Source organism: Equus caballus, chromosome 21 (assembly GCF_041296265.1).
Source record: "Equus caballus isolate H_3958 breed thoroughbred chromosome 21, TB-T2T, whole genome shotgun sequence".
Taxonomy (NCBI): domain Eukaryota; kingdom Metazoa; phylum Chordata; class Mammalia; order Perissodactyla; family Equidae; genus Equus; species Equus caballus.
In genome coordinates this window covers 38687372-38711625 of record NC_091704.1, presented here as the reverse complement: position 1 = coordinate 38711625, position 24254 = coordinate 38687372, and the positions used below count along the sequence as shown (strand labels likewise).

The window sequence follows — 24254 nt, the reverse complement described above, 5'->3', positions numbered from 1 at the left end:
CTCTTAGATTCCTTCTCTCTTAATTATTCCATATGGTTATTCAGATCTACTGAAATATGTTGGCCTCTGATCTCTATCATTGTTGTAATAAAAACCTAGATTTTCTTTATCACAAAGCATAATAATTTTGGAATTTTACATTTGCAAAACAGCCAAAATCAGCTTAAAGTCATGTTTATAAGATCTCCAGACAAACATTGGAGATAATCAGCTCAATGAACTAAGCGAAGATCCAAACAAATTATCCCTTGCGCATCATGTGGACACAGGGAGAAATGGAACAAAACCAAACAAAGGAGCACAGTTGGAATATTCATGTTTGTACAATAATAGTGTAAACAGATAAATAGAAAGAATCAAAGGAGGACTTTCAGTAGCTGACGTTGGTGCCTCAAAACCTATGCACAAAAGCTCGTCTGTTGCTTATGGGAATTCCCTGGAGCTTGTCTCAGGTGTGCTGTTCTTGTATGTGCTTTCCCAGTCATCAGCAGACTGGAAGAGACTGAGAGAATGTGGCTGGAAGCTGCAGACAGAAACAAGTAAATCTGATAGCCTGACTTTGAGGAAAAAGCTTGAGAAGACTGCAACAAGCAGAAAAGAGAACCCAATTACGTAGTTTAGAGAGACTATTTAGTACATATCCTAATGTCAATAGGTGTGGCTGTTGAGTGGCTAAATAGGTATTAGTAAGAATACTGGCTCAAGACCCATGTTCTAGCCCTGTCCCTGCCAGTAGCCAGCCCCACTTGTTACCTGGCTGACTTTCCCTGAAGGCCTGCCATGTGCCGGGCACTGTGCTAGATGTGGTGGCTGCAGAGTAAGATACGGTCAAGTAGGGCAAGCAGTTGTGTTAGCAGATAATTGCAATACATTGCAGCGGGTGCTGGGCTCCAGGTGTGTATAATGCATCATAAGCCAAGGTGGTGGCCAAAGGTACAAATGATTGACTAGGCCTCAGAGATGAGGAATGGTTGCACAGAGATGGTGACAGTTCAGGTACTTCTTAAAGCAGCAGTGAGAGATGCCAAGTATATAAGATGGACTGTGTCTTCCAACTACTAAGTTCCAAAAGTGACAAACAGCACAGAATATTCAAGGACTCAGGAGCAGTTAGGCAGGCCTGATTGGTCAGCCAGAGAAATCATCAGTGGTCTTGTGTCCCCTGCAAAGATATTTGAACTTTATCTTCCTGCCAAGAGGTGCATTTGAGGATGTTTACGCAGGGAAATGACCTGTGTTAGTAATAGTTAACACTTACAAAGCATTTAACATGTGTTAAGTATAATAACCATGTGAAATAGGTTCTATTATAATCCCCATCTTACAGATGATGAAACTGAGGCTAAGAGTAGTTAAATGACTAGCTCAAGGTCAGACAGCTGTGAGGTAGAGCTGAGATTTGAACCTGGGTAGCATGGCTTCAGAGTCTCTCTCAAAGCTGTTGTACCACCTGTCATGTTACTAATGTCTCTGTGAAATTCATCTTGCTGCAGTACAGAGGGTAGATTGGAGTGGCACAGACTAGAGGTAGAGGGGTTACAAGACTTTGTGATAATCAAGGCTAAAGATGATGACGGGCAGAGTTACAACAACAGCAAGGAGGGGAGAGAGCAGAGAGTGAGAGACAACAAAGAACTGAGGTGACCCTACTAGATCTTAAGATGTCAATCACACACCTCAGCTTCCTCATGAATTATGCGTGTACCCTGCTACTACCTCACAGGGCTGTTCTCTGGGTTTAAAGTAATATATTAGTTAGATTATTTTTTTGTTTTTTCAGCAAATATTTATGGAGTCTCTTCCTTGAGCCAGGCAGCATTCTAGGTGCTGGGGACAGATAAGTTCTGCCCTTATGGGATTTTATCCCAGGAAGGGTGGAAAGAGACAAGGCTGTGAATAAGAATAACAAGGAAAGGGAACAGGAGTGTTGGAGAGGTTGCAATTTTACAGTTATCAGAGTTGGCTTCACTGAGAGAGTGACACTTGAGTAAAGAAGGAAATGAGAGAATAATCATGTATATATTGGAGGGAAGGACATTTTAGCAAGAGGGCACAGCAAGGGTAAAGATCCTCAGGCGGGAGCATGCCTTTGTTCATTCAAGGAGCAGCATGGGTGGCGGGGTCGGGGTGCGGTGTGGAGCTGGCACAGAGTGAGCAAGGAGGAGAGTAGTGAGACCAGGTCAAAGCTAACAGTACCCTTTGGCTTTCACATGGAGCGAGATAGGACTCCTTTGGGGGGTTTTAAAGGATGAGTGATATGATCTAACAAGTGTGATGATAATCACTGTGACAACTGTATTAAGGATGGTATTGACAGTAGACTGAAGGGAGACAAAAGACCACAGGAGGAGACTAGTTAGGAGGCAAATGCAGCAATATGGGCGAAAAATTATAATGGCTAGGGCTAGGTTAGAGAGGTGCAGGTGGCAAGAAGTGGTTGGATTCTGGGAATATCTTAAAAGTACAGTTGACAGAATGTGGAGTGGCAAAAAAAAAAAAAGATGAGTCAAGGAAGAATTCACCATTTTTATCCTAAGTGACTGGAGGAATGGAATCACCATTAACAGAGATAAGGAAGAGGAAAGAAGAGCAAGTTTTGGGGGGAAGACTAGGGTCTTGTTTTTGGATGTATGCAGTCTCAAATGCTTTTTAAACATCTCAGAGAAGTAGTCAAGTACAGCATGTGGAAGTATGTATAGAGGTAAGGGAGAGGTTATTATTATGCATATGACAGTGACGCTAAGCCTTCTCAAAAACGACCCTGTTCCATATCCTCTATTTAGAGTAGTAAGGGAAATTTTTAAGCTGCAACGTGAATACTAAGTTTTAGAAAATGTTCCATCAAAAACATTTTTATAGTTTGGTCACTTAAAGGATTAAGCTTCGATTATCAGAATTCCTCAATCACCAACAAATCCAAAAGGGTACGATATTACTATATTTTTGTAAACATATGAAGCTTAGATTTTGCATATCCCTCCGATTTTGCCTTCCAAAATGTGGACATAATTAATCAAATTTGAGCTCTCTCTATTTTAGAAAGCGGTGTCTACTCCACAGTGGCCAGTGGCATGCTCCTTCACAGTGTTTCCACCCTGGGTGAATACAAGAGCTTCCCCCTTTGGCCACCAGATTTTAACAGCCAGGGAGAGCTCCTCACACCATGTATTTGTAGGCTTATCTCTGATCAACCCTGGGGACCCAGACTTTGCAACACTCTAGGTGACCTTCTGCAGATAGTAGAAAGGAAAATAAATTTTTCTCTGTATCTGCAAGTGATTTTTGAAAACCTCAGTACTCAGACCTAAATAGCAATAATTGGTCAGGGACTATCTAGAATATAAATTTAGATATAGTTCCTAACTTTGGAATCCATATTTCTCTTCATTATCCTTTGGGAAATTGTGGTCTCTGAGGTCCTAATAAGCAGAATGCAGCAGATTTACCAGAGAAGGTACAGTATGTCGGTAGAAACCAAGCAAAACACTATTTCAGATTGTTCACATACAGCTAAGTAAGGGACAGAAAACACTGAATCATCACCATTTGAGAGAGCAATGTAATGCCTTCCTTCTGATATCTGAAGAAATGGTCACATGTGGCTAGGAAGACAACAAATTAAGGAGCATTTGCTGAGTGTCAGAAGGATTGTACCAGTAGCAATACAGAAATGACTAAGACAAGGTCCTTGCCCCAGGTCATAGACAATTGGAAGAAAAATGATTTCTCTACCTCTAGTTCCCAAACAGCCACATGTTTAAATACTGTAGGTCTTTCTGACTCTCTGTCCCTCCAGTTTTGAGTTAAAATGAATTCCTTTGCCAAAATCCCAAAGCATTAACCCTATCAGAGCTAAAAGAAATGTAAAACATGGCTGATCTTCAAGAAAAGTTATAGATCAGATTTTAGACTCACAAAGGAAGTTTTTTGGAGGCTTTTTATAAAGTTAGAAAAAGATCATCCTTAAAATTAGATCCAATTAAAAGTCATACATGACACTCATAAAGTGAAAGTATAATAATTGGAATATTGGAAGGATTAAGAATATGAATAATAAAAATGTGTAAAGTTGTTTGGTCTCTTCAGAAGAAAGCACTCCATTAATATCAAGCTGTGTCTCTCTGTGACTAATTGTCTGTTGAAATGCACAGTGCAACCAGATCCACCCATTGGCCTCAACTGGACTTTACTGAACATCAGTTTAACCGGGATTCATGCAGATATCCAAGTGAGGTGGGAACCACCACCCAATGCAGATGTTCAGAAGGGGTGGATAGTCCTGGAGTATGAACTGCAATACAAAGAAGTGAATGAGACCCAATGGAAAATGGTAAGATATCATTACATCTCACACTTAAGAATCTTTGAGTTTCCTTTTTATTTCAATAACCCCCTCTCATTTATAATTAGACTTCCTTTTGACCTAATACGACATGCTTGTGTTATATGCTTCATAATTCCTATTTGAGGAAAACTGATGTAATCAGTAAAATATCATCTTGGAATTCTGTCCGACAGCAGATACTGTCATGGAGCTTATATGGAAGGAAAGGAAAACTATTTCCTCGGTCATCCTGGGTGTCCAGTTGAACTTTAGAACAAAGTCATATATTCTAGCCACTGAGCTGTCTTTGGTCTGGTGGCTGAACATGGGAAGGGTTATGATCAAGGCAAACAGTGAGCTGTGGCTCAATATTCTCCCATGATTTTAGTTGCTGCCGCTCACAAGACCCCCATTAAAATAAGTTCTTAAGTAACTCCAGGAGGAAAACAGAGGGAGGGAATTTGTCCTTTAGAAGTTTCAGAAGGATGTTTTGTTATGTATCTCAGGGGAGAATCAAGCTAAGAGGTTTTTACATAGGCAAGTAGCATGGTAATGGTTGACCTCTGAACCCCTCACTTCCTTGCCAAGTGTATGGGAACTCGGCACTTAGATAAATTCCACATGGCACACAACAAGAAGAAAAACAGGATTATCATGCTACTCCCAATATAACTAATTCTAAATCAGTCTAACCACAGCCACAGCCCTGGCCAAGCCAAGCGGTTTCTGGCAAGTCATCAGGTCGTGCCCAGCAGCCTGGCACAGCCTCACTCCCAGAATTTTGAAACACCAGGCTCTGTCCATTCAGTGAACTGCTGAAAAAGAAACCAATTTTGTCATTAGAGGAAAGTTAAGTTTGGAGCAGCTTTGAACAGTTAAATATTGGGCTTCAAGGTTCTGTTTTTGGAATCATTTTAATTTAGATATCGGTTCTGTAACTTGGTACAAGAAAGCTTGGTTGAATGCTGAGTCAAAAAAGACTTTCTATATCCAATCTATAATCCAACATTTATTCAGCAACCAGGTATTGAAATAACTACTGTGCACAGAACACTATGCTAGGTACCCCAGGGCAACAGTTCTCAAAGTGTGAACCGTGGACCCCTGAGGGTCCCTGAGACCCTTGCAGGAAGTCCACAAGGTGAAGACTATTTTCATAATAATACTAAAATTTTATTTCCTTTTTTCATTGTGTTGAGATTTGTACTGATGGTGCAAAAGCAATGGTGGAAAACTGCTGTCGCCTTAGCACAAATCAAGGCAGTAGTTCCAAACTATAGTGAAAAGTCTCTGTCTTCCTCACCACCACGCACTCACAGTAAGGAAGAGCGGGAGCTGGTTTCACATAAGAATGCCCTTGATGAAGCTGTAAAAAATTAGTAATTTTATTAACTCTCAGCCTTTGAGTATATAGCTTTTTAATATTCTGTCTGACACATGGAAAGTACACATAAAGCATTTCTGCTCCATGCCAAGGTACTGATGCTTGTCTCGAGGAAAAGCACTTACATGGCTGAGCTGCCAACTGAACTAGCTGCTTTTTGCATGGAACACCTTTTTACTTGAAAGAACAACTGATAAACTGATAAATGGTTCATATTTGAGCAGGCAAATATTTGGCAAATGTTTCTTGAAAAAGAATGAAGCGATCTTATCACTTCAAGAAAAACAATTGACAGTATTTGTTGCCAATGAAAAAAAATTTAGCTTTCAAGGGAAAATTAGAATTTTGGAAAACTTGCATCTATCTGCAGGCATGGGCTTGATAGCATTCCCAATCTTTGAAGACTTTCCTGATGAGATCAATGGTGATATTAGCGAAAGTGATTTATATGTATATTGTAAACATTTAGAAAATCTGCATAACTCAGTGACTGAAATGGTCAGTTAACTTTTACTTTACTTCCTTCTATGAGTGAAGTTATAAAAGGTATTTTTATTTGATATGTATTAGTTTGGTAACTTGGACCGAGTTGTCATGAATATCAAGGGTGTATCTATAAGAACTGACCTCTCTCTTGAAGAAACACATCATCTAATTTGTTATAAGCACAACAGTCATGAGCGTAAAAAGAAGAAAGGTTTATAAGTAGAGGGGGAAAAGGCTAGCATTTGTTGCTTACATCAGGAATTCAAATTACCATTTGACAATATTGAATTTGGTATTACTGTGCCTCTGTTTTTTATTAAATACATTTTGAATATAAAAGTAATACTAATGACCATGTAGTTGCTTACAACTATTTAGCTACTAAATCAAGTTAAGAATTTGTGATGGGTTTTTTTGTTTGTTTTTGTGTGTGAGGAAGATTGTCACTGAGCTTACATCTGTGCCCATTGTCCTCTATTTTATGTGGGATGCCACCCCAGCGTGGCTTGACCAGCAGTGCTAGGTCCACACCTGGGATACGATCCCACAAACCCTGGGCGCAGAAGTAGAGCATGTGAACTTAACCACTATGCCACAGGGCCAGCCCCAGAATTTATGGGTTTTTAAAGACTAAATGGGTGGCATGGAATTATGTAAAACGTGTGAGCCATTTCTTGAGCACCCACTGTATACGTGCTATTGTGCTGGCCTTTGGAAATGCAAAGATAATGAAGGCACTGTTTGCCCCCAGGGAGTTGGCAGGATAACATAGAAATTTGAGCAGTGAAATGTAAGAAGTGATGTAAGAGGCGTGTTATCTGGCAGGATGGAGCAGGAGAAAGTGCCAGGCAAGACTTCTCAGGGTATCAGCAATACTTGCACTGAGGATTGGCCAAGAGTAGGCGTTCCCTCACAGGCAGGTGGCAGGGTGTGAGCCAGTTGGAGTTTGGTGAGGAAAGTTGAGGGAAGATGGAGAGGGGGACATAGGTAGAATCACTGAGGGCCCCTGTTTGGTTTTGTTATTAGTGAAATCTGTAAAGAAATAACAATGATAGCAACAACAGAGAAATTAGGGCTTTAAGAGTGGAAATATAGGCTTTTAAAAATACTTTAAGAAAAATAAAATGTTTAATATTCAGAATCCTGACTTTAAAAAAGTACTTTAGACATACAAATGTTTCATGCATCAAGAAACTTGCATAAAAGACACAAACTAACCATCCCATGTACATATGGGAAAAAAGAGGCACTTTGTGAGTAGAAACTAACTGAGGTGAAAGGAAAATTTGCTTTAGAAGCTAAAGGCCCAGCTTCTGACTTAATAAAACAAATTATGCGACTCTTGTTTATGTGAAAAACCCATGCTGTTGAAAAAGGGAGTATTCCTACTTTTCTACAAACAGAAACAAGATGTTCTACCTGAAGACATGTGAAAAGCACGTACTGAAGACCTGCTTTGAGTATTTGACTTGGAGGAGAACACCGTCATTAGTTGGGTCTAGCTCTTTGATAGCAACATCTTAAAGGTCTAAAAGCCTCACTAACTCTTCCCAGAGAGGGTAAAGGACATCCTGGCCTTAAGAGTTGTGGGGCTATGATGTTCATGACCAAAGGACTCATGACTTTTCTTCACAGATTTTGAATAGCAAACTATTTTGAGGTGGCTTTAAGCCTTCTAGAGCAAGCAGATTCAATATGTACTTGCTTCTAATAGAATTATTTGAAAGTTCAACTAAGGCAACCATGATTTTTTAGGACCCTTTCCAATTCTGTGATCAGATGAATGAATACCCAGAATTTCCAAAGAACAGAGATAGATAGATAGATAGATAGATAGATAATGTATATATGACTATAATTTGTTTCGGTGTGGAAATATATTTGTTTATTCTATTCTTATGTCTTCATACAAAACTATAATATCCCAAAGAATTGGCAACATATCTGTAGTTTTCTTTATACTTCTGTCATTGTCTGTAATAATTCTATTATGCTTTGATCTTAGTAGAATATTTGACAGCGTAACGGAAAGATATAGTTGCATTTTGTTAAACAAGTGTATCGTATCTTTGTGTGTATCCAAAAATACACTTGAGGACTATTATCTGTTTAACAAAATGATTCTTTACAAAATTGTTTTCCTTGATCTTTCTTTAATAACAAACTCCACGAGTGCATTTTAAAATATTACCTACTTTGCAGAAATTTATTTTGAATACAAATGCAGAAACACCTTGTAGCATTTACTGCATTGAGTTGTTGATTCTCTAACCAACAAGTTTGATGTTTTATCTTGAAAGATGGACCCAGTATTGTCAACATCGGTTCCGGTGTACTCGTTGAGACTGGATAAAGAATATGAAGTGCGTGTGAGATCCAGACAACGAAACTCTGAAAAATATGGCGAGTTCAGTGAGGTGCTGTATGTAACACTTCCTCAGATGAGCCCATTGGCATGTGAAGAAGGTAAAATAAAACAGTTAAAATGGCAGCCAACATTGCTTTTGTCAATACATGGTGATACATTCCCTACATTGTTAGGGTGTTGTCCAGATCAAGACACATTAGCATCAAATGTCAGGGTGAGAGATCTCGAGCTCACTATCTATAATAGGTATTATCCAGCACAAAAGTGGAAGGAGGATTTAGTTTGCAAATTATTTAATTCAGGAAAAGTCCTGGGATAGGTGTAAGTTAGAGATAGGAAGATATGCTAAGATATTAATGGGAGGTATCTCTGGATAAGAAAAATTCAGTGATTCTTTGTATGTTTCTGTATTTCTAAGATTTTCTACAATGTTTGTTTTCCATTATAATCAGAAAAAATGTTTTTCAAATGCCTAGTGAAGAAATTCTGTATCTACATGGATGGATGTATACATGGCATCTAAGAGAAAGCTTAATATCGAGTCAGCATAGCTAGTCAATGGCGGGCGCTTATTGGTTTTAGAAAGTTCAGCTGTGGCTTTTACCTGGAGGATGGCTTATTAAGTAGTGTTCCAGTTATGCTTCAGAGTAACATGGAACATTTGAAGATCCTACATAAGAGAAATACAAAGATAATTAAAGCTTAAAGAAATGACACCTATAAATTCAGAATGAAAGAATTGAAGCTTTTAGATAGAGAAATAAAGCTGCTTAACAATGAACAGTGAATGTATAAAATACTGTCACTCCCAAATGGGAGTTGTCTATAGTTCATCTCTATTAAAAACAGAAGGTTTACAGGATCGTATGCGGAGCTTAGGTCTGTTACATGAAACAATCACAAGCTACAGAGAAATGAAATTTATATTTCTGCATTTATAGTACAGGTAGAATCCATAATACAAAATAACACTTTGACGAAAATGTCTATAGTACCATTTTTTCTAAGCTCTACTTAACAGGCTTGTTGTTTCAGACAATTTGATATGATGAAATTCTGGTTTAAAAACCACATTTGCCACATGCCATTTAAGCTTATCATAATGGCATTTAACTCACTTAACATAGGTTTTTTTAACTGAGTTTTCCTTCTGTGGTGAAAAACAAAAAGAAAAAACTGAAGCTCTTGCTTTATGTTATATTCCTGAATATGTCATTGATATAAAAGTATAGATACCACAAGGTACAATGTGGTATTCTCTGCCCTACTAATTCTTATAATACCCCTAACATCTCCTTTGGGGATTTTAATAACAGAATAAGAAAATTAAAATAATAAAAGAATATTATAGCATAAAAGCCTACTTTTTTATATAAAGAGTTTAATTTTAGAACAGTTATAGATTTACAGAAAAATTGAGACTATTATAGAAAGTTCCTATATACCCTGCACCCAGTTTCCCCTATTATTAACATCTTACATTAGGATGATTCATTTGCTAAATTAATGAACCAATATTGATACATTTTTATTAAGTAAATTGCATAGCCTATTCAGAGTTCCTTAGTTTTTACTTAATAGTCTTTTTCCATTCCAGGATAGCACATTACATTTATTTATCAAGTCTCTTTAAGCTTCTTTGGTTGTGACAGTTTCTCAGATTTTTTTCTTTTTTTATTTTTATTTTATTGAGGTCACAATAGTTTCTAACATTGTGAAATTTCAGTTCTACATTATTATTTGTCCGTCACCATATGTATGTGCCTCTTTACTCCTTATGGCCACCCCCTAACCCCCTTCCCCTCTGGTAACTACTAATCTGTTCTCTTTGTCTATGTGTTTGTTTATCTTCCACATATGAGTGAAATCGTGGTATTTGTCTTTCTCTGGCTGGTTTATTTCACTTAACATAATGCCCTCAAGTTCCATCCATATTGTTGCAAATGGGACAATTTTGTCTTTTTTATGGCTAAGTAGTATTCCATTGTATATATACCACATCTTTTTTATCCATTTATCAGTCAGTGAGCACTTGGGTTGCTTCCACATCTTGGCTATTGTGAATAATACTGCAATGAACATAGGAATGCATAAGTCTCTGAAGTATAGATTTGTTTCTTTGGATAAACATCCAGTAATGGGATAGCTGGGTTGTATGGTATTTCTATTTTTAATTTTTTGAGAAATCTCCATACTATTTTCCATACTGGCTGCACCAGATTACATCCCCACCAGCAGTGTATGAGGGTTCCCTTTTCTCCTCATCCTCTGTGACATTTGTTTTTTGTCTTGGTAATTATAGCCATTCAAACAGGTGTAGGTAATATCTCATTGTAGTTTTGATTTGCATTTCCCTAATAATTAGTGCTGTTGACGATCTTTTCATGTGCCTGTTGACCATCTGTATATCTGCTTTGGAGAAATGTCTGTTCAGATCCTCTGCTCAGCTTTTGATCTTTTTTTTTTTTCAATTGTTGAGTTCTTTGAGTTCTTTATATATTTTGGAGATTAACCCCTTGTCAGATATATGATTTTCAAATATTTTCTCCCAGTTGGTGGGTTCTTTTCCTTTTTTTTCTAGTTTCCTATGCCTTGCAGAAGCTCTTTAGTCTAATGAAGTCCCACTTCTTAATTTTTCTGTTTCCCTTGCCCAAGTAGACATGGTATTCAGAAAGATCCTTCCAAGACTGATGTCAAAGAGTATACTGCCTATATTTTCTTCCAGGAGTTTTATGGTTTCACATCTTACCTTCAAGTCTTTAATCCATTTTGAGTTAATTTTTGTGTACGGTGAAAAATAATGGTATACTTTCACTCTTTTGCATGTGGCTGTCTGGTTTTCCCAACACCATTTATATAAAAGCCTACTTTTAATAAAGCAACATTAAGGTAAATTACACTTATCTTTTTTATTAAAAAATTGATAACCTCTGTCAGTGTAGTAAGAATACTGGGAACGAACTGGAAGGTGGTTGTAGGCACTTGTTCTTAGGGAATGAAATAGAAATTTTACAAAGTCCCCCACATTTGCTACAAAGTGTATGAAAATCTGAAGATGGGAGCCTCAGTAGCGATCTTCTGTCAAAGGATATATTTTTTTAAGTAACTTACATACTCTGCATATCTAAAAAGTTTGTTATGACTCAAATAAAAACTCTGTCCCCATCTTTTTGATAGATCCTCAGTCTGGAGGATAAAAACAAAAATCACCACACCTTAAAAAAAAAGGGAACCAGGGCTGGCCCCCTGGTGTAGTGGTTAAGTTCACTTTGGCAGCCTGGGTTCACAGGTTTAGATCCTGGGCGCAGATCAGCCATGCTGTGGTGGCAGTCCACGTATAAATTGGAGGAAGATTGGCACAGATGTTAGCTCAGGGCTAATCTTCCTCAGCAAAAAAACGGGGGGGGGGGGGGGCTGTTGGACCAAGTGGACATTATTTAGGTAAAGGCATATGTTACCAAGCAGCAATTTTTCCTAGAGTTGAAGACTTTAGGGACACACCCTGAACACATAAGATGCTTAAAGCAGTTTGGTTTTTTTCATAAACATGAACTGTGCTTAAACTGTGTGCTGTTTTCTTTATTTTAATTTTTTTTTTTTTTTTTTGTATGTGAAAGGATTTGAAAAGTGGACAGAGGTGTTCTTGGAACAGAAAATACTCCTACATCATTACATTTTATTTCAGTGATTATCAAGTGAAATCACTGACTTTCCTGGATGAATACAAATTAGAAAATACTGTTATGTGAAAAAAGAACATGAAATGTAAACTTCAATTATTCATAATTCTCTGAGTGAGATATTGTTCTTGTGTGTTTCAGATTTCCAGTTTCCATGGTTCTTAATTATTATCCTTGGAATATTTGGGCTAACAGTGATATTATTTTTATTCATATTTTCTAAACAGCAAAGGTACGTGTGATATAGTCTACTTTGATATGTTTTTGCCAGTTGTGTAGCAAACGTTTTCCATTTGTTGTTTGATATTTCCTTTTGCAAATCATGAGTGAAAATTTTAAATAACCCAGTAAAACGTTATCTCCAGTTATACATTAACCACTTTGTTGTGTTCGTCATAGGAAATTCACAGGTTTCAATTCCATCTTGAAGTTGTATAGAACATCGAGAGGCTGGCTCTAAGGACTATACACTTGATCGTATGCACCACTTTAACAAAACTGTTGTCTCAGAGCTACCTCTTCACCTCTTCAAAATACTGGATAAGTTGGCCCATTCATTCCAGGACCATAAAGTAGTACTGAGTCTTTGGCTGAGTTTGACACAGTCCTCACACACAGTCATACATCACCTAATGACAGGGATACGTTCTGAAAAATGCATCAGGTGATTTTGTCATTGTGTGAGCATCATAGAGGGTGTTACACAAGCCTCAGTGGTATAGCCTACTATACACCTAGGCTATGTGGGTCTAATATATGGGACCACAGTCGTATATGCAGTCTGTCATTGACCAAAACGTCCTTATACGGCACATGACTCTACAAGAAAATTTGAGTGGCAAACTAAAGCTACCTAGATAATTCAATATAACAAGACCTTTTCAGACTTCCTATGATGGGAATTTCAAGTAAATTCAGGTTTTATTTAAATTATTTGGATATTTATGGTTTGGTATTTTATCTGCTTTTGTAAACGCAGCTAAAATCCAAGTTTGAAGAAGTTCCAGTCTGTATTCTCTTGGAGTTAAAAGACTTGGGTTCCAGTTGTTATTCTGCCGCTGCTCTTTAATCACATTTGAGTCCATTAACCTCTCTGGGCCTCTGTGTTCTCATGGGTAATATTGAGGGTGTTGGATTATGTGACCTTGAAATTTTCCTTAAGCTGTAATAGCTAATCATTCTATTTTTGTTTTTGAAAGAAACTCAGTACAAACCACAAGAAATTTTAATACAAATTGTAGGAAAAATTACTGGTACCAATTGCCAGTTTTCTTACATTTAGAGTATTTTTAGAGTCCCGGGGCTTAATCTTGCTCCTTCTCCTAGAATTAGGGCGACTGGCACTCCCAGTTTGCCTGGGACGTTCCTGGTTTTAGCACTGAAAGTCCTGTCCCGGGAAACCCCTCAGTGCCAGGCAAACCAAGATGGTTGCTCACCCTACCTAGGACTAAAAACAGGTTCTCCAGCTGAAGCCAAGAGGCATCTAGAAATCAAAATAAGATCTATGTGAATATATCTAATTTGTTTTTTGAAGTTGTATAACATTTATAAACATCAAAATATAATTTTCTTAGAAAGAAGAATTCCCATAAGCTAGAGTTCTAGAGTGTCATGCGTGCTAAATGTCTCCAAGGGAATGCAGAAAAGATTGGTTTTAGTAGAGTGTGTCTCCAATTTTATAATGTAAACCAAGAGGAAAGCAAAATGCACTCTCCAGAATTTCATCTTGCACCTAACTTTCTAGCAACATTTCTGTTTTACAAACACAACTATTATAAAACAGGACAACACATTTTCAATTGTTGGGGGAAAAATTAGTAAATAAATAAATAAATTTTCAGGATTTTGAGTAATTTATATACTTAAGTCATGCCAACAACAAAGGAGCCAAATTATTCTGTTGATTAATTTGAATTCATTGATCTGTACCCTTGATGGGCTAATTTATATGTAACAGCTGTAGATAAACCCACAATGTCTATGAAGTAATTTCCTCAACATTAGCTGTCAATTTCGAGTCATTGTGAAGCCCAAGTAAATTTGTTATGTTGCTTAATTATATTAGCTAACAATATTTGGAAGAAAAGATAATCCTCTGAACAAATAGGATTTCAAAGAAAATATATTAACCTTTGTCTAAAAGAGTGTTTTCTATGAATAATGAAGTTCTTAACTAGGATGCTGGCCAAAATCATCAAATTGTAAAATTATTTGGAAATCTTTTTTGTACTTTCAAATTTCCTGTGCTAAATTAAGTTCTTTGTAGAAAAGAATTAATTTTTCTTTTTCATTTGCCCATAAAAATCCTTATTATTGTCTAAATTTCCATGTTCTAATGAAAGTAGGAAATAGAAAATGATTGTCAGCAGGTGTGGGAAGAGCATGTAGTTCTAATAATTAAAATGATACTCCAAAAAATGAGGTGTTACATCAGCTTTCCCTAAACCTTAGGGCTGTAAAGGACTTCAGGTCCTCCATATCTTTGCTTGAAGTTTTGTGAGTCCACAATCTTTGCTACTTCTCCCTTTTTTAATCCAGATAATTGAGTCAACTGCAGCAAAATTTATCATGTAATTTGGATTTGAATAAAATTACACCAAAGTCACAAACATAGTTTCATGCCAAGTTATCTATACTCTATACTCTATTGTTCCCACCATTCAAGCTGTTACTAACCAAGAAAGAAATACCTGAATTGGCATAAAACAGGAGTGGCAAACTGGCAACCTGAAAGCCAAATTCAGCCGCAGATCTGTGTTTGTTGTTTTATGTTATTTTGATTTTTGGAGTAAATGTTTTGCTATTTGATTTGGAGTAAAGGTTTTGCTATGAAGTGTTTTCAAATTAGGGAATTTTCACACACAAATCCAGATGCCCAGATCACCCTTAAAAGCTGAAAGATCTAGTGAAACTGGGTTGATATTCCTGTATGGCAACATGCACTGAGGCAAAGGACCAGCTGTCCCATTTGAGAAGCCTGTCACCATTCCCATCTCTCCCTATGACATTGTAACTGGCCTGCTTCATTTATTTGTATGACCTGCTTGGGCCCTATAGCCTGCAGGGTCTGCCACCCTGGCAAAGTCAACCACAACTCTTAGAAAGCTAACTACTAACATGAGCCTAAATGCATCATCCTCTTCAAAAAGGAGAGGCTCTCATAACAAACTCAAGCATTAGACGTTTGGGAATCTTTGCTTCCTATAATTAGGGTTATGTTATGTTTGTGTATGTTTTTGAACATTTGAAATGTTTATTTAGAGATGCAGAACCAAATAACACAGCAGCATGACAGAAGGCAAAGGGCCTGGGTTATGGGGTCAGGTACTTTGGATTTGAGCCCCAGCTGTATCAAGTGTTAGTGTATGATTTGAACACCTTCCCTAAATCTCTAAATCTTTCTACAGGTTAATATCATCTGCCTCCCTGGTTGATTAAATAAAATATTTAGTGCAGAGTTGACAAACTTGTTTTATAAAGGGCCAAATAGTAAATTTTTAGGTTTTCTGGGCCGTGTGTCTCTGTTGCAACTACTCAACTTTGCCACCATTGCATCAAAGCAGCCATAGACAATATATGAACAGATAAACATGACTGTGTTCCAATAAAACTTTATTTACAAAAACAGACAGCAGGCCAGATTTGGCCCACAGGCTATAATTTGCCGACCCATAGTTTAGTGCAAAATACGTCTCACAATGTCTGGCTTATCAGAGGTGGCAGTTATTATTAATAATTTATATTTTTTCTATATCTCCTATTCATCAGTAACAATTTTTTTTAATACTTATCCCACTGGGTAAACCTAGTGGAAGCTACTCAAAGCAACTTATGAAATTTGGCTTATTCCTTGAATTAGATAAAAGACAGTAGAAATATTCAGACACTGAGTTCCCTGTTGAATAGACTAGACTGTCCATTCGCATTGAGTGGCATATCAGTTGATATCCAAAGCTCAGCTTACCATCCCTGCCCAACAGTGGTATCTCTGACACGTAGGGGTTTTTATTTTTTTAACAATAAAATGAGTTGGTTGGAGTGGATTATCTCAGCTTTTTTCTAGAGCTACAATGTTCATTTTAAAACACAAACTCTAGATTACACTATTAACAAAATAGATAAGTGATTTATTCAAATTTATTCAAGAAATGTTTATTGAGTACCTTCTATGTCGCAGGAATTGTTCTAAGTGCTGGGGATACAATAAGGCACAAGACAGGGAGGATAGACATTGAAATGAATTGTGGTCAAAAACTAATTTAAATATTTGGAAGAGAAAATGTGAGTGCATCTTAGAATTGTGTATATAAATCCACACTGATTAGAGATAGTTCACATTTAGTCCCTCCCAAATGGAATGAACCCTGCAGTGACACCCTGGTTAATGAGATGCTCTTATACAATTTTTAATTAATGTGAGCTGTGTGGTGCAAACTCATCCCAGTCAACCCTTTTCTGAGCATGCAAATAATTTTGGCTCTATGTAGATTGGCTCTTTTTCCTTCTCTCTCCTCCCTTCCCTCCCTCCTTTCCTCCCTCTCTCTGTCCCTCCTTCCTTCTTCCTCCACAAATTACTGATGAGATGTACACTAAAATTACCTTCCTTATAAGTGAAATGGAAATTGGCTCCAAATGGAATTAAATTTCTCACTCCCAAATGCTCATGCTGGCTGTCAATAAGAGACATTAAGGAAAAAATAAAGATTACGGGAAAACCATGTTTTGTTTAAACTGACTTCAGAGGAGGGGTTTTTGGTTCTTTTTTTCTTCTATAGTTTTTCCTTATCACTTACTGCTTAATATTTTCATTCTCTTTCTCATATTCCACTTAAATAAAGTATCAGAATATTTGGAATAAGTAATAGTACTGCCAATATGGTAGTCCCCCCGATTCGTGGGGGATACGTTCCAAGACCCCTAGTGGATGCCTGAAACCCCAGATAGTACCAAACCCTACATATACTGTTTTTTCCTATACATACATGCCTATGATAAAGTTTAACTTATAAATTAGGCACAGTAAGAGATTAACAACAATAACTAATAATAAAATAGAACAATTATAACAATATACTGTAATAAAAGTTATGTGAATGCAGTCTCTCTCTTTCTCTCAAAATATCTTAATTTTACTCTATTTTGAGACTGCAGTTGTCTGCAGGTAACTGAAACCATGGATAAGGGGGAACTTTGTTCTTAGTTCCATCGAGTCAATTCTGACTCCTAGCCACCTGTGCATAGCAGAGTGGACCCATGACTGGGCTTTTTGCCCCATCCTCTCATCTTTTGGCGCTATATAAGACAATCCTACACTGCTATTCACAGGGTTTTCATGGCCAATTTTTTTGAAAATGGGTGGCCAGGTCCTTTTTCCTAGTCTGTCTTAGTCTGGAAACTCCACTGAAACCCGTCCACCATGGCTGACCCTGCTGGTATTTGAAATAATAGCAAATAATAGCTATCACATTTGAATGATAGCTTTCAGTATCACAGCAACACACAGCCACCACAGTGCAACAACTGACAGATGAGTGGTGTGGTTCCCTGACCAGGAAACCAATCTAGGCTGTGGTGGTGAGAGTACCATATCTTAACCACTAGACCACCAGGGCTGGCTGGGGGAACTACTGTATTTTATTTCTATCTTTTGAAATGAAAGAATGTGTAACTTTTAAGATATGTCAAACTGAAATTTTGTTTTCAAGGATTAAGATGCTGATTCTGCCCCCAGTTCCAGTTCCAAAGATTAAAGGAATTGATCCAGATCTCCTTAAGGTAATTAACAAATTATCTAAACTATAGATGACACTAATTAAATGATACCTGAAAACATTGCCTGATGTTGAGAGCTTTTGCAAGCTATATGTATCCACTCTATTTTTTGTACCCTTTCTGGAGAAAAATTTTTTAAAATATTACATCTCTTAAAATTATGAGAATGTCTTATGTAGTTAAAAATCCTTCACTAATGTATTTTTTGTTATTATATGCCTTTGTTACTATTGTTCTTATTGGAACCATAATTAGTCTCTGAAGGTTTTTTGTTAAATGACTTCATCATTATGAGTTTCTTTTCATAGATCATTTTCTTTCTGTTCCCTAGGAAGGAAAATTAGAAGAGGTGAACACAATCTTAGCTGTTCATGACAACTATAAACCTGAATTTTACAATGATGACTCTTGGGTTGAATTCATTGAGCTAGATATTGATGACCCCGATGAAAAGACTGAAGGATCAGACACAGACAGACTTCTAAGCAATGACCATCAGAAATCACTTAATATCCTTGGGGCAAAGGATGACGACTCTGGACGTACCAGCTGTTATGAACCTGACATTCTGGAGACTGATTTCAATGCCAGCGACATGAGTGATGGTACCTCAGAGGTTGCTCAGCCACAAAGGTTAAAAGGGGAAGCAGATCTTTTGTGCCTTGACCAGAAAAATCAAAAGGACTCATCTTCTAGTAATGCTACCCCTGCTACTCAGCAGCCCAGTGTTATCCTAGCAGAGGAAAACAAACCAAGACCACTTCTTATTGGTGGAACTGAGTCAACTCATCAAGCTGCCCATACTCAACTAAGCAATCCGAGTTCACTGGCAAACATCGACTTTTATGCCCAGGTAAGCGACATTACGCCAGCAGGGAGTGTGGTCCTTTCCCCGGGCCAAAAAAACAAGACAGGGATATCCCAATGTGACATGCATCCCGAAGTGGTCTCACTCTGCCAAGCCAACTTCATCATGGACAACGCCTACTTCTGTGAGGCAGATGCCAAAAAGTGCATCCCCGTGGCCCCTCACGTCGAGGTTGAATCACGTGTCGAGCCAAGCTTTAACCAGGAAGACATTTACATCACCACAGAAAGCCTTACCACTACTGCTGGGAGGTCTGGGACAGCAGAACGTGCTTCAAGCTCTGAGATGCCTGTCCCAGACTATACTTCCATTCATATAGTACAGTCTCCACAGGGCCTCGTACTCAATGCTACCGCCTTGCCCTTGCCTGACAAAGAGTTTCTCTCATCATGTGGCTACGTGAGCACAGACCAACTGAACAAAATCATGCCGTAGCCTTTCTTTGATTTCCCATGAGCTACGTATTTAATGGCAAAGAGTTGGCTGGGGCATGAATGCTTAAACCAAAACAATGTTTAAACCCTTTGTTAAGGGGGTGGAAGTGTGGATTCTAAATGCCTTTTCCTGAAATATTGAAAGATGATATTAAAAAAAAATAAGAACGCTTAATCAGATAGTTATTCCTGTTGTGAACTGTAAATATTTTAAAGAATTGTCTCACAGACTGTTTAGTGGCAGTGATTGTCTTGTTATTGTGGGTGTTGATTTTGTGAAACTTAGCATTGAATGGCTACGTTTTTAATGTATAGTAAATCATGCTTTTTGAAAAAGCGAAAAATCAGGTGGCTTTTAGCAGTTCAGGAAAATTGAATGCAAATCATAGCACAGGCTAATTTTTTTTAAATTGGGAACTAAAATTATAGGTAAGAAGACAAAAAATAGTTTGGATATGTAAACATTTATTTTGGCATAAATTGATAAAGATATTTTTACTAATTTACACTTCAAGCATGGCTATTTTCTATGACACTACACACTGTACTGTAGTTCGTGTGGACCCATCCAAAGAATGTAGCAACTACAGTCTAAAGCTGGTTTGATGCCTTGGTCAATGCACCTAAAGCAAAACAAATGAACAAGTTAGTTTTTTACAAGCCCCTTTTTGTACCTCCCAAAACTCCTTAAACAATTCTGAAATGATTGTAGTTACCTGCATTATTGGGACATGCTCGTTTTATCTGAATTTTTACAGAAATACTTGTTAATTTAGAAAACTTTAAAATGTTTGCACACGTCAGCTTATCATGAACCAAAAACCAAACAACCAAACAAAAAACCCCTTCTTACCCACATTTTGGTTCACGTCAGAGAGCTACAAACTAAGAGAAGTAGAAATTATAGCTGGTCCCTGTTGACCAGGATGCCTGGGTGTTGCAGTCGCACATGAAGTGAGTTGTTTGTCATGATCTGAGTGCATGCAGATCATGAGAGAGAAGCCCTAGAAACTCTGCAGCAGTATCTTCAAACACAACTTGGTTTTCTTTCATAGTTCTAAGAAGGGAATAAGGTACAAGAAGCACTTTGTAAGTTGAAGCAGGTCGAAGTGAAGTTAACCAGATAATGAAATAAAAAGTTCAAGAAATAGGTTTTTTGTTTCGCAGCCTATAGCCAGACACAACCTCATTATTCATGATAATGAGAAACAGAAGGGACAAGATTTTAAATCCCCACAGATAACTCAAAATTTACGTAAACCAATAGCAGAAACTTTTTTTCCTCACCAAGCCTTTTATAAGATTTATTTAAAGTCGTAGAAGAAGTTTCATCATTTTTTTATTTCTCCTCGCAGTGAATTGGCCTCAAAGCAGAAGAAGAGGCCTGAGTAATTTATAAATTACTGTTCAATCCCTTAATGATGTAAGCAGTGGAATTGCTCCTCAAAAGACTTGTCAAAAAGAGAAGAATCTCATCTCATTGAAGAATGCCTCTCACTTTAAGTATTTTTTAAGAGGTTAATAAAACTTTAAAGTTAGCTTTAACTTAAATAGTATTTGCCATTTAGCTCAGACCTTTTTAGGAAACAAGCTTAATGGTTGGTAATTTCAAATTCCCTCTTTCTTGCAGGAAGGACAGTGAAAAGCTAGAATTGGGTGTTGAAAGTTCAACATGTTACTTTGTAATAGATGTTTAGTAGATTTTCTGCTACCTTGCTGCTATGGTTTTCTCTAAGAGCTACATAATTTAGTTTCATATACAATTTCATCAATGTAGAACCTAATTCAACTTAAAACTGTGTGTTTGGGAAAACTCTCTTACTATTTCACAATAGGCTGACAACATTTCTATAGCCAAAAATAGCTAAATACCTCAATCAGTCTCCGAATGTCATTTTGGTACTTTGCTGGCCACACAAGCCATTATTCACTAGTATGACTAGTTGTGTCCTGCAGTTTATATTTAACTTTCTTTATGTCTGTGGATTTTTTTCCTTCAAAGTTTAATAAATTTATTTTCTTGGATTTGTGATGGTATGCTTCTGTTGTCGAACACCCACATGCAAAACATCCTAAACCAGACTGCCTACTGTGAGTCCTTCTCATTGTAAGGGGAGCTAAGCACAGTTAGTTTAAACACATTGGCAATGGGTGTGGAGATTTGTGTTATGTGCTGGAATCAGCAGAGAAGGCAGCTCCCTACCTCTCTTTCTTGAGGAAACAGGAGCCCCGCTCAGAAATATCCTGCTGGCTTGCCTGGACTGTGTGTTCTCCTCAGCTGCAGCTCCCCATGGGCAGAGGCCCTTAGAGCCATGTTTTATTGGAGGCATCATAGCTTGCTTGTGTGTGTGTGTTGGGGCCAGGGAGACGGAGGGAGTAGGGGGCAGGCAGGAAGAGTGGTGCTTGAACATTTTGTTTAAGCTACATTTCTAGCTTAAGCATGTTGCCTGGAAGAAGGAAAAACAGCTCTTCCTCTACCATTCACACAGCACAAGCCAGATTGTCAGACTAGCTACTTGTCATCTTGAGAAGAAGATAATAAGTCAAGCCTGGGATGGAGGCCAGTTAGGGAGGTTATGTAGGAGCCTGAGCGAGCAGTAAAGCGATAAAGCATAAATTCCTCCATAGGTGGCTCCAGGTGGGATAGCTACTAAATCACAGGCTCTTATGCAGGTGCTGGATCCTGAGAGGTGGGAGTCTGCGATGGCATCAAGAAACCCACTGAACAATGATTTACTGCTGCAGCAAGTTGAATGCAAACTGCCCCAACTTTTCATAATACTAAGGGTTTACATTCAATACAGATCAAACGTTTCTCCACCTGCTGCCTTCTGCCCTTTGAGCAGCCATTACCTGAAAGAACCATGGGTGAAGCCTCAGGGTTTCCTACTCCCTTATTTGGAAATATGGTTTGGAAAGTCACGTCTCTTTTGTCACTAAGACATTGGAACATACACTGCCTTAACATTTACAAAACAAAAGGTCATTGTTTTAAGCACCAGATACTTATTTTTTACAGACGCAATACCAGACTCAGCCTTATGATATTCCAGGCTTATCATTCATGTGGGGTGCTTCAAAGTCTCAGGAGTGAAGGGGAAGGAAAGCCTGCTTACTTCCATGGATTGAAAGAGCACAATTCTGTCTATTTCGAAAGATAAATGTCATGTTGGAGATGGCTACACATGTCTTCCTATGGTTAAACTTCTCAGTGGTTCTACTAAAACATACTAACACTGAAATCTATTCATGCATTGTGATATTTACATAGTTTTACAACAAAATACTAAGTGTATTTTCATGTTCCCTGTTTAGGGTAAGAAATAGGGGGAAAAGCTAGAAGTCACTTAAATCCGAAGTCTTTCGTCTGGAATCCAACATCCCATATAATTTGCCCAATCTCCTTTGCTAGCTTGATATTTAAGAGCTGTGTATAAAGGGCACAGCTTCTGACTAAGAATTTGACCTTTCGTTAATATTCAAGCTCTTCCTTTGGAAATCTAGTAAGAGTAGTATGTCGATTATATTACATAGGCAAAATTGTTCTTGCTTAAAGTGATCTCTCACTGGTAAATTACATCTGGATGGTGAGAAACTCTAAATACTTGGAGATAAAACATACTTTGGACTTGAGTATGGCAATTCTTATAATTAAGCATGGAATTATATGGGGACACTGGAAGCTATGCCTAGGGAGTCGTAGCAAGAGCTCTTGGCTCCGGTGGGGCATAGGGCTTCTAAACCTGGGCGGACTCCTTTACCTGCCCAGTACAAATCTCCTTCCTTTGTGCCTGAGCTGTCACTTGGGGAAGGAGGAGAAAGAAAATACTGGGCAGTTGTATAAACATCTGTGTACACTGCAGCATGGATTGTTGCCATGACTATGACTAAGAGCAGAAAGCCTGATGGTGCCCTGTCCTACATCCTTCCTGTCCTACATTCTCCTGAGTAGACTGGGGCCAAGGGTGGTCTGTGGTCATCTGGGGAATATTTACTTCAACCTAAGAAGATCTCCTTGCAGGTGTAGCAAGAGACACTTGCCACTCCTTGAACAGTTTGTGCTTTCCCATCTCTATGTCTTTGTTCATGCTTCTTCCTTCACCTGAAAAGCTCCCACTCACAATCCTGCCTATTCAAATTCCCCCCATCGTTTGTGGCCCAGCTCAAATGCCTCCTTCATTAAGCCCCCCTGATTCCCTCCAGCCTTAAGCGATCATTCCCTCCTCTGAACCACTTTTAATAGTGTTTATAACACTCTGGTTGTTAGCTCACTCAATAACTGCCTAGGATGAGCTTACCAACATGTATTCTGGGGCATACCTCTTCCCTGAAATGTTCTTAAATGAGCCATTCTGTAGTCAAATAAATTTGGAAAACACGTCATGCTATACTTCCCTCTGGGAGAGCCAGAGTGCATATTGACATTTTAAAGCTCCTACAGTGGAAAAAATAATCTATTTAAATTTAACACATTATTTCCTAATTTATTCAACAATGAAAAATCTAATGGTAAAAGAGTACCCATTATTATATGTACTAACACTTGGGAAAAGCAGCTCTAAGAAGAGTAACTAGCATGTCTAACACAAATAAAGTTATAATAAATTTCAGATGAATGTGAATCGGAACAAAGCATCTTCATGTGATGCCATTAAACTTAATAAAACTTCCTAGAAAATAAAAGACAGAGCAGCTGTATGATTAATAACCACAGATCCTTCTCATCTCAACTCAGGTACGTTACTTTTCTCATATGTGGAGTGACATTTTTCTAGGGGCCTGGAGGTCTTAGAGCCTACACTGTCTTCTCTGAGGCAGTGACTTTCTATCTCCTTGCTGAAACACCCTTTGAATCTTCCCCCCACTTCAGCCAGAAGACTGGAGGAGAATGATTAACACGTGGGACTTACCAACATTAGCAAATTCTCAGTCTCACTC

At 38.0% G+C, this 24254-nt stretch overlaps 1 protein-coding gene across 4 annotated transcripts in view; it reads left to right on the top strand.

Annotated features, from left to right (window-relative positions):
• Positions 1 to 21341, top strand: part of GHR (growth hormone receptor) — a 245033-nt gene extending 223692 nt beyond the window's left edge. For all 4 annotated transcript variants that reach the window (XM_001498656.7, XM_023625698.2, XM_070246321.1 and 1 more), the window contains exons 6-10: positions 4152 to 4330; positions 8495 to 8660; positions 12384 to 12474; positions 17948 to 18017; positions 18346 to 21341. In XM_001498656.7, coding sequence (XP_001498706.5) covers positions 4152 to 4330; positions 8495 to 8660; positions 12384 to 12474; positions 17948 to 18017; positions 18346 to 19317 — 1478 coding nt within the window. In that variant the 3' untranslated portion in view covers positions 19318 to 21341. The remainder of the gene's footprint in view (positions 1 to 4151; positions 4331 to 8494; positions 8661 to 12383; positions 12475 to 17947; positions 18018 to 18345) is intronic.
• The last annotated feature ends 2913 nt before the right edge of the window (positions 21342 to 24254 follow it).